Here is a 16674-nt window from a genome sequence, read left to right as displayed (position 1 = left end):
TTAATCTATTGCCCTTTGTATTAAAATACTTTTTTTCAAAGTGATATCCACACAAATATTTAATTTCATGCAATTTTTTAACGGGTATGTAAGCAGTCTTCATTCCCAACTGCTTTGACCCAAGAATGACACCTGAGAGTAGAATTTTAATCGTCAATTTAAATTAAAAGTTTAAATTTTACATAGTCTACAACTAGTTTTCTAGTATACATAAGTATGTATAATACTTTAATGTTACTTTATTACTACAGTTAGCTATTTACTGTTATAAAGATTTTAAGTAGAATTTATTTAAATATTGTATTGTTCTATTGTTAACACCACAGAGCATAGTAATATTTACACTAACCGATCTGGATCAAGTGGAATCTTCTTCAAAATCAAATTCATTGGCTCCAGTCCAGGGGTCCTCTTTAGACCACAAATAGTACATTTTTGATATCTCACATTACGTTTCACTGTATTTTCTAAAGGAATGAAAACAGAAAAATATAGTATAAGTAATAAAAATATAGGTATAACTATAAAATACTATTATTTTCTGTTGATATAGATATTAAGAACTTATTTTCAAACGCAAAATTACTTCGTTCGACCAAAAAGACCAATGATTCAGGTTCAAATACAAACCCATAGTAAATCCCGAGAAGCGACGAATAACATTCTCACAATAAAGTATTAGGGCTCAGAAAAAATATATGCAGAAAAAACTAAAAATCCAAAATTCCGGGCGTGGTTACTCGGTGGTCGCAATATAATATGGCGGTTAGGAAATAATTGTTCGAGTCAAAATTTGACAATTACGACGTTTCCGACGTTTAAATTTTTTCATTTTGACGTACAATTTTGCCAATTTATATAAAAATTCAAGTTTGGTATACAAAGTATAGCAAAAAAGTGTCGCCCTACTGTGCTAAATTTAAACTATCGCAAAAGCACTGCAATGGCTAATTTAGCCAAATTTACCTCACCGAAAGTATAAAACATAAACAATATACGAATATGTTTTGTTTAAAAAATAAGTTTTTGTTTCAATATAATTGTTAATGTGGAATTGTTTTCTTAGGGTCATGCGTCATTATGTATTTAAAAAGAAAATTTTGTACTACGGCCTATTAGTTTTTACATTTGTTATACTTCTTCATCCTGATAGAAATGCTAGAGGAACCTATGAATTTATAACAAAGGAAAATATATTTCATAATTTACTAAAAGAAACTGCTACTAACTTTTCCAGTACAGCGATATCCGATTGTGATTATTATGATGTTATTAACGATGAGTCTACTTTACCAATAAATATTGTTGAAGAAGATTTAATTGAAGGACATAGAATAAGAGATGGTGGAGAATATGCGCCTCTTGACTGTAAACCGAAGTTCAGTACTGCAGTTATTGTTCCTTATAGGTAAATTTACATCAAAAATGCTTTAAAATTTTTACCATACAATAAACACATTATTTTGGTCACAGGGACAGAGCCGAGCAGCTACGGGGATTTCTGGTATATATGCACATGTTCCTCAGAAGACAACATATCCATTACCGAATCTATGTGGTGGAACAAGTTGACTCTCGACCTTTCAACAAAGCTAAGCTAATTAACATTGGTGCAGTAGCTGCTATGCGGGCAGGATACCCTTGTCTAGTATTCCATAATGTTGACTTATTACCATTCAAACCAGCTAATTTATATGCATGTACAAAACTTCCTAGGCACATGTCCTCAAGCATCAATAAATTTAGGTACTTTGTTATATAGTACAAGAATTGTTTCATTTCATTTCTTAATTATTTTTTTGCACTTATTTTGTGTTGTTAAGTTTTATATTGTAATAATTTAATAATTAAATTTCAGATTTGTATTACCATATCTGAATCTTTTCGAAGGTGCCATATCAATAGCTTCTAAACAGTTCAAGGTAGTAAATGGTATGAGTAATGAACATTTTGGTTTAAATGGATATGATGATGATCTGTATTCCAGACTTGAGTCACATAAAATAAAATTAACTCGTTTTGAACCTACAACCAGTCGTTATTATATGTTTTCACACCAAAAGCAAATAAAGAGGTAAGTTTGTTAATATTAATTTAATAGTATATTATAATATTTTTCATGTCTATTTCTGTATAAAATGTAACTATTATTAATTTTTCAGACAAAACAAAAACATATTAAATCATGTTAAAGAAACAATGTTAATTGATGGTCTAAGTTCTTTGAAATACACTGAGGTGGCAGTTGTTCTTCATCCATTATTTACTCATATCATGGTTGATTTGTAACATATCCTCTATTTATAAGTTTTAAGCCTATGTTACCCATTTTAATGTGATTTTACTATCTTAATGTAATCCCCTTTTTGACTTTTAATATAGATATGTATATTTACATTTGCTTGTTCCATAGTTTAAAAAATGAAGTTCAAAATTATCGGCTGTTATATTATAAGGAATTTCTAATTTATTACCTATAATATTAAAATAATGTAGAATTTATTGTTATCTATTTCTAATAATGAGGACTAAAAATATATTTCAATTTTAAATTAAATACTTAAAGATGTCAATTTAAATGTTTGACTTATAATTATTTGCAATTTTAATAATTGTATTAGTAAGTAATTAAGAAGTAAAATGTAACCGTCTCAATTTAGCAATCTAGATGCTTTAATTAGTATGTAACTTGTTATTAATTATTGTTATCAACACTTTATGGATAATAACAACATATCTAATATTATTAATAATAAAAAATAGTGTTCACTAGAATCTCATTGTTCCTAGCAATCTAATAATTAATATGGTAAGTTTTTTCATACTAATCAGTAATATTTTGAAATAGTTTGTGCTTATCAATGATGTCAATATTCATGACTCTATAACAATCAAATGGATTAATTATCACTTGTCCAATAACTGTGTAGACAATTGTGATGCTACTAGAATACTCACTAGAACTAAAAAGATCTTTTGTTAGTAAATAAAAAACAGATATAGTATTTTGTTTCATTTCATTATGTCAATGGAATTTAGACCACATTTTTTTGTTTCAAATGACATCACAGGGAAGCATTAGCAACTTAAGCAACGGCCAGCTACTGTGACCCAAGGGCGGATCCAGCTTTGGCACTGGGGGGTCACATAGTTGTAGTCAAGTCACAAGAAGTATAATTTAATTTTGATACTAATAGATACAGGTAAAAAGTAGGTATTTTATTAATGGAAGTACTGTACTTAAAAACACCTATACTAACGCGTTATCACTTCATCATCTACTACTTAAATTAATTAAATATAATTTGACAAAAATAATAATTTATTTTTAAAGTTTTAATTTGTAAAACGACGATTTGAAAGTGCTCTTGCGGCCTATTTGAATAAATCTGTTTTTGATTTTGATTGAAGGTAGTTACATAAAATCTATATTGCGACAGAAAATATATGAAAATATCATGGTTAACAATTTTAATTAGCAGTCCACGTAGGTCCTGGACCCAGCCCAGGGGGACGTCATGACCCCCATGATGTCCCTCCCCCACCTCCCCGGTTCCGCCCTTGCTGTGACCACTGCGGTAATCTGTGGCCAAAATTAATTATTAAATGGTCTGAAATCAAGAGATTTTATTTTGCAACAAGATATTTTTCGCAAACAGCAGGTTATTAATACATGTACAGGTTGATCAGATGAGAGGAGTCGTAATACAAAAACATCATTTAAGTTAATCACAAATATATTTAGCACAATTACAATACATTAACAACAGTGGTCCCAAAAAATTGTAAAAGATGCAAAAGTTCTCAAAATTATTTCATGGGTACTTAACTTATCATACTTAAGTTTTTTTTTACTGTTTAACCTTTTCTGATGCTCTTTTTTAAAGCCCTTTTCTATTTATTTTTATAATTACTATATACCTAGTAAAAGAAAATAAAGATTGTAAAATACAAAACATCTTGTTGAAAATAAAAAACCAGTCTCTACGCAGAATTCCATTGAAACGGTTTAACGGTGTATTTTATTTTAATATAACTCCAACCATCTGCAGTGTAATAAGTCCAGACATTTTTTTAAATATTTAAAACTATCCGATTTTTGCTGACAAAGAGAAATAGTAAAACCATGCAGATTTGAAACCTGATAAGCGAACAATCGCTCTGGTGTACCTAGTGGTGCGTGTGCCATGTAAGTGTCAACAACAGGCGGTTTACGGCGTTGATTCACGCTCAGGGTGGATATTTGTATTCATACAAATATATCTTTCTGTTTTGGATTTCTTATATCCTTTGTGGGTCTCCCCACCGTGTCGCGGAGAGCACATTAAGCTGTTTTTATAATTTTATTAATAGAAGAGCAGTGTATGACCATTATACCTCAACCTAATAGGTATATTTTAGCCACCTAAAATTCGAAAGTCCCAGTCAAGTCTTTCCGGAACGACGATCTTCGCTGCTTTTTTTTTTTTTTTTATGTCACTAGGTCGGCAAACAAGCGTACGGCTCACCTGATGGTAAGCGATTACCGTAGCTTATAGACGCCTGCAACACCAGAAGCATCGCAAGCGCGTTGCCGACCCAATCCCCAATCCCCCCAGGAGCTCTGGTCACCTTACTCACCAACAGGAACACAATACTGCTTGAAAACAGTATTATTTAGCTGTGATCTTCTGTAAGGTCTGTCTGCTTTGACCTTTTAGTCAATTCAACAATGAAATAACTATGTAACTTTCTTTATTGATACAACTATGCAAACATTTCTCAACACATGTTTGTGATGTATTTTTACGTTAAATAAAATTTATAAATAAATACATATTTACACAATACACACACGGTCGGTCGTCTGTTCCTAAAGTAAGCAACTTAATGCTTGTGTTATAAGTAACAGCCGACTAGTCTATAGCTACATATATTTTTTTTTTCGATAAACATACTTATAAATAATACATATATGAATATATAAATAAATATTTATATTACACCCAGAATTGAACCCACGGTCACTACAAACTGCGCCAACGGGCTAGTCAAATAATTATGTATTGCTTGTACATTTTATAATATATAATATAGAATATCTATAAGTGGTGTGTTATACAGTGGTGGTGAAAAATTTAGTATTCATTGAAATAAGTTAGCTGCCATAAAAATGTAATTTTAATACTATGTGGAAGGGCTATAAGATATTAGAGTAGTTAAAGTCTGTTAAAGGTATAGTACAAGGGTAAACAAAAAAAAATTATACAATAAAAGACAAAAAATAGGTAGGAACTTATGTTATAATTACATATTTACACACAGTACAAGAGAAGCCATTATGATCTAACTTAATTATTCCTAATAAGTGGTAACAATACAGTAAAATAAATTTATAAAAAATATTTCATACATACTCATTGACCTACCTACATTAGACCACTCATAAAAATTTCAATGTCATGTTATTATACATCACAGAGTTAAAACTAAGCACCTATAACCTTTAATCTATACTAATATTATAAAGCTGAAAAATTTGTTTGTTTGTTTGAACGCGCTAATCTCAGAAACTACTGGTCCGATTTGAAAAATGCTTTTAGTGTTAGATAGCCCATTTATCGAGGAAGGTTATAGACTATATATCATCACGCTCAGACATAAACGAGCAGAGCACCAATGAAGAATGTTTCAAAATCGGGGGTTCTTTTTTCCTTTTGAGAACTTCCGCTGCGTGCACTGTGAAAACAGTTAAAGTTTCGCAAAAATCATGTATGACAGAATTGATCCTCTTTAAAAGTTCTAAAAAAAGTCCGCGACAGCATATATCTATCTTTTAAAGGGGCCTACTCAAAGCACTGTCTGCAGGGCCCTGCTTGCAGTGCCACTGCCGATCGTATTGTATGTATGCATGCAGGGCCGATATTTTAATTGTTCACCCTGTCGCAGGGCCGCAGTGTCGTTCTGCCAGCCCGACACACGATCTCCCCACTCCGTAAACTGCAATCAGGGACATGTGTAGCTCGGTCGGGCCGATTTAGACCACCATTTTGTTTACGTCGGTACATTGCGACGTTTGTCTACTCTATTTGACCTGGGGTTTGTCTTGTCAGTGGTTGTCATTTAGCAATTAATCAGTTAGTTGGTGGTTAGTTGGTTTGGTTTTATTATATTACTAGCTGACCCGGCGAACTTCGTATTGCCTAACACAAACTTTATCGTCTGGTATTAAAGTTCAAATTGACTTTTAAGTATTATCACAAATCTTTTGTATGGGAGTATAGAAAAGTGTTGTTTTTAGACTTTTTCAGGAAATTTAAATTTTTTTTTGAATTTTTCTCTCCGTAAGAACCATCCTCGTACTTCAAGGAATATTTTAAAAAAAGAATTAGCGAAATCGGTCCAACCGTTCTCGAGTTTTGCGCTTAGCAACACATTCAGCGATTCATTTTTATATTATAGATTTGTTTGGCTCTGTTTTCTTCAAGAAAAATGAACCAGCGAGAAAAAGACGTGTGGAGGGACGTAATCTAATTGTATAGGGATTCGCCATGTCTTTGGAAAACTAACCACGATCATTATCATAACAAAGATATGCGGTCGCAGGCTTATGTCGCTTTTACATGAAAAATATAAAACTTTTTTACACCAGTGCTTCCTTTTTTTCTTTTGAACGCTACAAGTACCCAATACAGTCAAACCCAATGCTATTTTTTGGTGTTTGAATAATGTAGGAGCCATTTATAAAAACTGACGAATTTAGGCAAGGACAAAGAGAACACAAGTGAACACGACAACGTATGCCGCGTAAATGATTTGCAGTGCTTTGTGGAGCAACATCCTCTGCGGCAGTAACTGCAAGCAGGCCCTGCAGGCAGTGCTTTGAGTAGGCCCCTTAAGGTTGGCTCACTATAGCCTTTTTTATGCTAACCAAGTTTCCTCTAAAATAATGCATTATTTGCGAAGATATTTTTATAAACATGATATTAACCCTTATCTAAATAAATACGTTATTCATAACAAGTATTTAATTTAAAACAAAATAGCCTTTTACATAATTCGATTTCAATGAGTATCTCAAGAGATATCGCAGTTTTTAAATTTCATTAATGTTAAGAGTCATCTTTTCATACAAGTAATGGGAGGTAAAATAATAAATATATACATCTAAAAACTTTTTTTACAATATTATATAGTCTAATCCACTAGTGTGGAATAGAAAAAATTGTATCTATTTGTAACAGTAATGTTCCTTTTTTATTAACCGACTTCAAAAAAAGGAGATTACTCAATTCAACCGTTTATATGTTTGTTTTTTATATATGTTCGGGGATAACTTCGTCGTTTATGAACCGATTTTGGTAATTCTTTTTTTGTTGGAAAGGAGATATCCCTGGTGTGGTACCATGATAAGAAAACCAAGATATGATGATGGGATCCCAGAGAAATCGAGGGAAACTCAAAAATCCGAATAACTTTTGACTGGGTGAACCAATTTTGATGGTTTTTAATTTAATCTAAATCGATGTTTAGCATGTGGTCACATTTAAATTTTATCGAGATCTGATTAGGGGAGAAGGAGGCACCTTAGTACAGGGGCAGTTTTGAACTTCTTGATTTTTGAACACAGTTTTGTATTAGTCTGTGCCACAATTCTATTTTGATGTTGGTAGCAATGGGTATCACAAACGTCAAGTCACAGAGCGCGATTCATTATCTGTGTTGTCGAGTTATAACCTGTCATCATTTTTGTGCCACCGAAGTTCGAAATCAAAATAAATGTTGTAAGAAATTATCAAACACGTAAGTGAACATTTACCTCTTAATTGTTTCACAAAATTATTTAGTACTTATTAGTTTTTCATCCATGTAGTACTTTTTGCGTTCTGGTTGTTTCATATATTTTTCTTGTTAATATTTATCTTTCAAGTGACTATGGGGCAGATTAGATCAAAACAAAGGGGGCAAGATCTGAACGTTTGTTCAAATGTGCCCCACTCCGCATTTAAATGCTATCTTCAAATGTTCTCTTCTTTATACATTATAAATGTAATACTAATTGTACTTAATAGAACGCATCATAAATTATAATTCTTTATTTACAGGATGGTTAGAACGTATAAAAAAACGGGAACCTACAGTTAATGAACAGGATGTACAAAATGCAGTTTTAAATGTCATCAATGGAATTATGAAACTAAGAAGAGCTGCTGATTTATATGGACTGAAGCCGAGTACACTCTTTTATCGAGTTAAAAAATATAAAGAGAACATAACTCCAAAGAGTGAACTATTCTCAAGTAAATACACCGTTGCTCAGGTATTTACTAATGACGAGGAAAAATTGCTGGAAAAATACCTATCGATAAGCTCAAAAATGAATTATGGCCTCACCTACAAAAGTGCAAGATTTGATTATGCAACAGCTCTAAAAAAATGTCCAGCAAAGTGGACCGAAAAAAAACAGGCAGGCATAAAGTGGATGAAAGGCTTTATGAAAAGGCACAAAAACTTATCTTTGCGAAAGCCTGAGAACACGAGTCTTTCAAAAGCCACTAGTTTTAATCAAAATAATGTGTCATTGTTTTATGATAATTATGAAAAGTCTTTGTAAAAGGCTCACTTTACTCCAGACCGAATTTTAAATTTGGATGAGACCAATATAATGACGGTTGTGCAAGTACCTAATGTGATTGCGCAAATTGGCACAAAACAGGTAGGTCAATGTGTGTCAGCAGAAAGAGGCCAGCTTATAACAATGTGCTCCATAGTCAGTGTAACAGAAAATACTGTTCTACCTGTTTTCATATTCCCAAGAGCAAGATTCCATGAAGCTATGATTAATGAAGCACCACCCGAAAGTGTTGGTTATGCAAATAGTCCACAAAGCGGATGGATGACTGGTCCTTTTTTTGTGAAAGTGCTGCAACACATAAAAAGATTCACAATATGTAGTAACAATGATAAAATATTGTTATTGTTTGACAACCACTAAAGCCACAGCACTTTGGATGCGATTAATTACTGTAGAGACAATGGTATTGTTGTTGTCACATTTACTCCCTATTGCACGCATCAGATGGTACCCCTAGATGTTGCTGTCAATGATCCATTTAAACAAAAAATATCAGTAGCACAAAATGATTGGCTGCTCGAACATCCTGGTAGAACTATAACAATCTATGATCTGACAGCCATTGTGACTCCAGCATACAATGCTTCCCATAATAATCTAATAATATAATTTCCGGATTTTCAAAACCAGGAATTTATCCTTTTAACCGTAATGCATTTACAGACGATGATTTTCAATGTGCAGAAGTCACAATCCCTCGTATAATTCAGCCAATAGTTTCTTCACAAAGAGGGTCACATAATAATATGATACAAACTATGTCACCTGGACCAGAAGAAACTGATCAGAGAGGCACTCCAAGTATTTTGGGTTAATTCTCCATGGAAGCTAATAATTTACTTGAAATCCCTGATACTATTCAGCCAACGGATGCTTCACAAAGAGGGTCACACACACTACTAAATATATCTCCGAGACTAGAACACAATAATAAGAGATTCTTTAGTCCAAGTATTTGTGAACGCAATATCAATGATACGTCTTGTGAAATACCAGCTCCCATAACGCCAGAAATGATTAAACCTTACCCTAAAGCTCCTCCACGTAAAAATGGCACAAAAGGGCGAAAAAAAGGAAGTTCGCAAATCTTGACTGACACTCCAGAGAAGAATGCAATAGAAGCAGCACATCTGAATCGATTGAAAAAATTAGAAAAGTCTGCTATTCGTCCACGTACAAAAGAAGGCAGGCCACATAGGAAAGGGAAGCAACATACAAAAGGCAAGTAACTTCCTAAAGGCAAATCTAACATAAAAAAAAACTATATTCTCATCAAGCTCTAAATCTGATGATCATGGCGGTGACATATCCATGAATGACGACTCAGACTTGGATGCGACTGACGTGAGTGACAGTCTTAGTGAGAGTGAAGAACTGAGAGATTCAGCTCACAGTACTCCTTTTACAAATCAAACCCTGAATATTGGGGACTTTATATTAGTTCAATGCCCTTCAGAGAAACGAACAGGATCTTTGGCTTTCGTTGCTAGAATTGAAGAAAAGGACTTAAATACCTTTACTGTCAGTTATTTGAAGAGAAAAGGAGATCGGTTTTACTTTCCTGATAAAGTTGATAAATGGCATATTACTATTTTGGATATAGTAACAAAACTGCCAGCACCTAATAATGCACCTGGCACGTCCAGAACTGCAGTAAAACTTTCTTTTAATTTCAATTTTTCTTTATTTCATATGGGGTAGATACATAAGATGTTTATTTTTAAACGATTGTGCAATGTGATTATGATTGTTTTTATTCCCAAAGTCGAAGTCTGAATAAATTAAAAACTATTATTTTAAGTCCCTTTACTTTAATACAAGATTTTCCTTTAGAAGTTTATTATAAGCTTATTTTATGTTTAATTTTGAGTCTGTGCCAATATTTTTAATGATAACAACAATAAACTAATACTCTATGTTCTCTTTTTTCTGCATTTAAACCTATCTTTCAAAACTGACCCATATCAATTCAAATGGGTCCACAATTTTGGCTTTTAAAAAAATTAAGTTTTTCATCATACTGCTTTTTGGAAATTGAAAAGACTCATTATTTATAAACTAATTAGAGACTAAGGAAGCCTTGAAAAATATTTTATTTAACGTTATTGCTAAAATTGATTTGTTACGAGTCTAAATATGAAAGATATGCTAAGGCGCCTCCTTCTCCCCTACAACTTTTGGAGTAATATTTGATAATGCGTATTTACTTGACTAATTTTTCATCTACCTTCGTTGTATTACTTGTCGATATAATTGAAGTCGGTTTTTTCGTTTGCTTGCAAACACTGAATTTATTAAAATCATTTTGTCGAAATAATTGTATGATATTATTTTTTCTACTACTATGTTATTATTGTAATATTTATATGCATTAGTTTATATTTTTTTACTCTCAAATAATTAGCGATATCTTAAATTGAAATAGCTTTTGATAGTATGAAACAAAAACTGAATATTACTTAATGAGATCCATTATGGTTTTCATGCCAGTATCAAACAACTTTCCCATAGATACTTATATAGTTAAGCATTTTTACTTTCTTGCAATATTTTTCTACATTATATTCTAAATATTTAAATATACAATTACAATTTACATGTTGTACAGATTTATATTTAAAAAGATTTAAACAAAACATATTTAAATATTATACATTGACAATTTAAATTTTATTCATTCAAACAATAAATTATAATAAATTAAAATTTAATGTAATACCTTAATCATAAATTAAACAAACATGTATTAGACATGTTACATAATATAGAACATAACACAGCTTTCTACCTCTTGCACCATATACAATTGCTAACTTAAAATATAAACAGTACATACACAAACTAAAATTTACAAATTGATAATGTGATATTTAGAAACTGTAATTGAGTACGTCTAGATAGTTGACTATGATTGTTACCTTGTGTCCGTTATACAAAAATCTGACATCAAATTTAGGAATTTCAAAGTTAATAATAACAAATTATATCTTTATGGTCTCAGAACCAACATACTCACCAAACCAAGCACAAAGGAGAACACTAATTTAAGATTGGAACCTATGTGTAACCATTCAGGCCATTGTGATTGAACAAATGGCTCGGGCTGTGTAGGCAGGAGTAAAGCCGCAATACAACATATACTCACGGCAACAGCAACAACATTGATAGGTTGTTGCTCTCTGAAAACAAATTAATTGTTTCATTAGAGTAATCTAAATGATTATGTCCATTATAAAATATTTTTATAATATGATTTCAAGTAATTATAAAGCAAAATAATGACTTTGTTGTTTGTGGAAAAAGAAAATGGAATATAACAAAAATAATAAATATTGAATAGCTTTTTCATAATAATTTATAATTAGTGGTCGCCCAGAGGTCAAAATTTGACCATAATTAAAAATTTAAGTAAAATAAAACCAAAAAATAATAAAAATATAGAACCTTTTTTAAAATTTACAGTTTGACAAATCAACAAAATAGTATTATATGCATGTGTGTGTCAAATACATGATAGTGTGTGTAATGTTTTTTTATTGATTTAATATATTTTTATGCAAAATTAAAAAAAAATATTAACATTCTGCACTCCTTCCGTATATAAACTAAAAGTGTACGAGATTTCATACTCTTCCGTTAGAGCAATTTACGTAAAAAGGGCAAAGTTTTTGCTTCACATACTAATATATAGATATCACTGTGATTTAATTTAATTATTATTGAAATACTAGCTGACCCGGCGAACTTCGTATCGCCTAACACAAACTTTATCGTATGGTATTAAAGTTCAAATTGACTTTTAAGTATTATCACAAATCTTTTGTATGGGAGTATAGAAACGTGTTGTTTTTAGACTTTTTCAGGAAATTTAAATTTTTTTTTTTAGAATTTTTCTCTCCGTAAGAACCATCCTCGTACTTCAAGGAACATTTTAAAAAAAGAATTAGCGAAATCGGTCTAACCATTCTCGAGTTTTGCGCTTAGCAACACATTCAGCGACTCATTTTTATATTATAGATTTAACTTATTTTAACTAGAATATAAATAAATAAAATATAATTATATCATATTATTACGTAAATACAATATACATAGATATCTTTTTTTTGGACCTCACCTTTTTTCTATTGATTCAAAATTTTAGATACATCTTATGGTCTGAAGCTAACTTGATACAGACTACAAATATGCAGACAACATTAACAAAAATTTATTCGTTATGATGGAAGTCATTGAAAAGTGACTTCGACATGCTTTAAAGCCAAAGCTATGTATACTAGGCATTGATATAAATATCAATAAATATAGTTTTGTAATAACTAAATATGTATATTCTTAGTGTGTATAGTGATAAATAAAAATAAGAAAGTAATGTAAATGGTAAGACAGATCAATAATGAACTGAATATTTCTATGATTTATATAAACTATAATGAAAAATTATAATCTCATCTAAATCAAATTAATCATCTAATTTTTAAAATTTTTTTTTTTTAAATCATCTCATAAATTTGAATTAAATTACTAGGCCACAGCAGAAAATATCCCTCTCAAAAACTAGAGCATCCCGACTATCTCGACCCTTACAGAAGGTCAGAGCTAAATAATACTGCTTTCAAGCAGTGTTGTGTCTTTGTGGTAAATAAGGTGACCAGAGCTCCTGCGAGGCATTCTGGTCGGCAACATGCTTACAATGCTTCTGGTATTACAGGCGTCTATAAGCTACGGTAATTGCTTACGATCAAATAAGCTATACGATAATTGTTTATAGACTTAGTTAAATGTATGTAAAAAAATAAAAGATGTAATTTCATACCTATGAGATGGATGATTACATGCAACTCTTGGATGTTCCTCTGCAGGCCTCACAGACGCTGCCTTGATCGGCAATGGATGAAAGCTATCACCAAGACTCTCACCAAGGTTGGTAGCTGACGGTTCTCCTTCAATCAATTTTACTGGAATGTCTCTTTTACCTAATGCCTGAAGTTTCAATTGTTATTAAATAATGAACAGCTTAACATGGAGAGCAAATTATAAAATTAGAAGTTTAACACAACTCATTGCCACCAGTATACATAGATAATCATGTGATGTATTTAGCTACTTTTGACCACTTTACCCTCTTTGGTGATATGAAGAAATTAGTAGTAAAACCTAGTTATTCGGTGCAGGATTATATAAATGATAAAGATGTGATTTAGTGACGCTGTATTTCATGCCATAATTTACCAATTTTGTAGTAAAACAGTTGTTTTTTTCTTAAGAAGTAGTAACTGCAGAGTTTCTAACTTGTTTTTCCCCTGCAGAATGAATCTACATTCCGAATCGGTGGTAACTTAAAATCACATCAATTTTGTTGTGCAAAATATATTAAAATTTTTAGAATATTATAATTGAAAACAGGTATAACCTGCTTGCATTTTTTTTAAAAAATATCATTGTGATACAAATTTCCAGGCAGACAGTAAGGTTGCAGGGTATTTGTTGTTTTTTTTTTTTAGGTTAGAAATTGCCAGTTCAACAAAAAATAAATCATTACATTACATTAATAAATTATAATCATTACAACCCCCTCACTTCTTGCAATATTTTGTAAATTTTTTCGAAACATCCTTTTATTGCATGTTTCACATTTCATGAATATTTTGACTTGTTGAATATTTCTTATACTTCTTAAGGTTGGCCAGGATGGATAATAGGCTTGGTAAGGATGTGTGGTTGTCCACCTTTTAAATGTAATACAGTTGAATAAGTAAATAAGACTGTTCAGGCTAACCGGTAAGGTGTGCACCACGTATTGTTGGATTTTCCATAAAATCTTAAAATTTTTACGAGATATTAAAATCCAAGTAGTACACAAATTTCAGATTATATATTTTTTTTAAATGGCCCACAATTTTCCGATTTTACATAATGAAAAAAAATATACCCTACAGCACCAAAAAAATCGTTTTTTAGTTTGTGAGTAAAATAATCAAATGACTCATTGTTTAAGATTTTTAATAAATTTAACAATATTACATTGTACGTAATCTGCAACCTTAGAAGAGTTTTCACGAAAATTTGGCCCATTGACGAGCATGTGTGTACACACGTGTACAAACTGTTAGGTAAATGGATTATTTTTCTAACTTATGAATTAAAGAAACCTCAAAAATAATGTCAGTTATATAAGTTAAAAAATAAATGGGCAATGCACATCATTTCAGCAGTACTTAGTATTTTTATAAACATAGGAAATATCAGGTCATTAAATGTAAACTCAATAAGTACTATTTTTACCTGTTGCGTGTTTTTCTCATACATTGTAATCCTGAACTTATCTAGATTTTCGCAATGTGATGCGGAAGGTTGCATATACCTTACCACAATATCTATACAGCTCTGTGGTGAAATGACACCCTCAGGATCAATGACGGAAAACTTAGTGGGGGACGTACACAAAACTGTGAAAAAAATTAAAACTGATAACACATTAACACAGGGTACACCATTTTATTGTTTATGTTTCTTTTATTTACCTTTGAAGTACACAGTAAAGTCATATGGATTGTAAACAGTTAATAGCTGTTTATACGTATGTCTAGCGTTTAAAAAAAATTCCAACGATACTGGAAAAACAAATACTGGAAAATTTTTCATATTCAATTTTTATCAATAAAAGAACAAAGAAAAACTGCAAGAGTTTTGACTTTTGTATTTCTACGCGATCGCAACTAAACAGCTGTCATGTCATGACGCACACAGTACAGTAAGTACCTACCCCACCCCAGCCTGCAAAATAATGATATTTGTAATAAAAAAAATACTAATTGATAGATTTTGAATTGCTCAGTTCAACTACGTTGTTCTTTTAAATTGCTCACCTCAAATTATATAATTAAAAATCAAAATTTAAAAAAAAATCAAATATTTTCAAACTCCTATATCTTTCGATGTATACAATATTTTAAATTGCTCAAAGTGTTAAAAAACTGCTCAAGTTGCATTTATAATTGCTCAAGTATAGTTTGGAACAGATCCACTTCCCTTAATTTTTAAATAAATATAAATAGTTTGAACAAATAAAATATTGATATTTGTAAAAAAAAAAATACTAATCGATACATTTTCAATAGCTCAATTCGACTACGTTGTCCTTTTAAATTGCTCACCTCAAATTATTTAATTACAAATCAAAAAAGTCGTTGAAAAATATTCTTTTATCAATATTTTCAAACTCCTGTATCTTTTGATGTATACAATATTTTAAATTGCTCAACGTATTAAAACCCTGCTGAAGTTGGATTTATAATTGCTCAAGTACAGATTTGAACAGCTCCACTTTCCTTAATTTTTAAATAAATATATAAAGTTGGAACAAATTTAACGTTTATATCGACAAAGTGAGCGCTGCAGATGCGCATAGACAATGATGGGAAGCCAAAAAAAATTGCGGATATTCGTAATAAAAAGATGCTAATCGTTCGATTTTCAATAGCTCAATTCAACTGCGTTGGCCTTTTAAATTGCTCACCTCAAATTATTTCATTAAAAATCAAAAAAGTCGTTGAAAAAATTCATTTATCAATATTTTCAAACTCCTATATCTTTTGATGTATACAATATTTTAAATTACTCAAAATGTTAAAGAACTGCTCAAGTTGCATTTATAATTGCTCAAGTACAGTTTGGAACAGCTCCACTTTCCTTAATTTTTAAATAAATATAAATAGTTTGAACTAATTTAACGTTTATATCTTAAGACAGGTGAACGCTGCGCGTGCGCATAGACAATGATGCGAAGCAAAAAAATTGCGGATGTTCGTAATAAAAAAGATACATCAAAAGATATAGGAGTTTGAAAATATTGATAAATGAATTTTTTTCAACGACTTTTTTGATTTTTAATTAAATAATTTGAAGTGAGCAATTTAAAAGGCCAACGTAGTTGAATTGGGCTATTGAAAATCGAACGATTAGCATCTTTTTATTACGAATATCCGCAATTTTTTTGGCTTCCCATCATTGTCTATGCGCATCTGCAGCGCTCACTTTATCGATATAAACGTTAAATT

General features: G+C 31.1%; 2 protein-coding genes across 2 annotated transcripts; one reads left to right on the top strand and one right to left on the bottom strand.

Annotated features, from left to right (window-relative positions):
• Positions 1 to 915: 915 nt before the first annotated feature.
• Positions 916 to 2397, top strand: LOC123660780 (beta-1,4-galactosyltransferase 2-like). The gene is made up of 4 exons (XM_045595815.1): positions 916 to 1408; positions 1474 to 1746; positions 1859 to 2074; positions 2163 to 2397. The coding sequence occupies exons 1-4, from the start codon at positions 1047 to 1049 to the stop codon at positions 2287 to 2289; spliced, it is 978 nt and encodes a 325-aa protein (XP_045451771.1). The 5' UTR covers positions 916 to 1046; the 3' UTR covers positions 2290 to 2397.
• An 8907-nt stretch (positions 2398 to 11304) lies between these two features.
• On the bottom strand, positions 11305 to 15337 carry LOC123661040 (motile sperm domain-containing protein 1-like). Its single transcript, XM_045596052.1, has 4 exons — positions 15139 to 15337; positions 14900 to 15063; positions 13431 to 13597; positions 11305 to 11793 (listed from the first exon to the last, which is right to left on the bottom strand). Exons 1-4 carry the CDS (start codon positions 15257 to 15259, stop codon positions 11604 to 11606), a joined length of 642 nt encoding a protein of 213 aa, XP_045452008.1. The 5' UTR covers positions 15260 to 15337; the 3' UTR covers positions 11305 to 11603.
• Positions 15338 to 16674: the final 1337 nt, after the last annotated feature.

Source organism: Melitaea cinxia, chromosome 16 (genome assembly GCF_905220565.1).
Source record: "Melitaea cinxia chromosome 16, ilMelCinx1.1, whole genome shotgun sequence".
NCBI classification, from domain to species: Eukaryota; Metazoa; Arthropoda; class Insecta; order Lepidoptera; family Nymphalidae; genus Melitaea; species Melitaea cinxia.
This window is presented reverse-complemented; position numbering and strand designations above follow the sequence as displayed.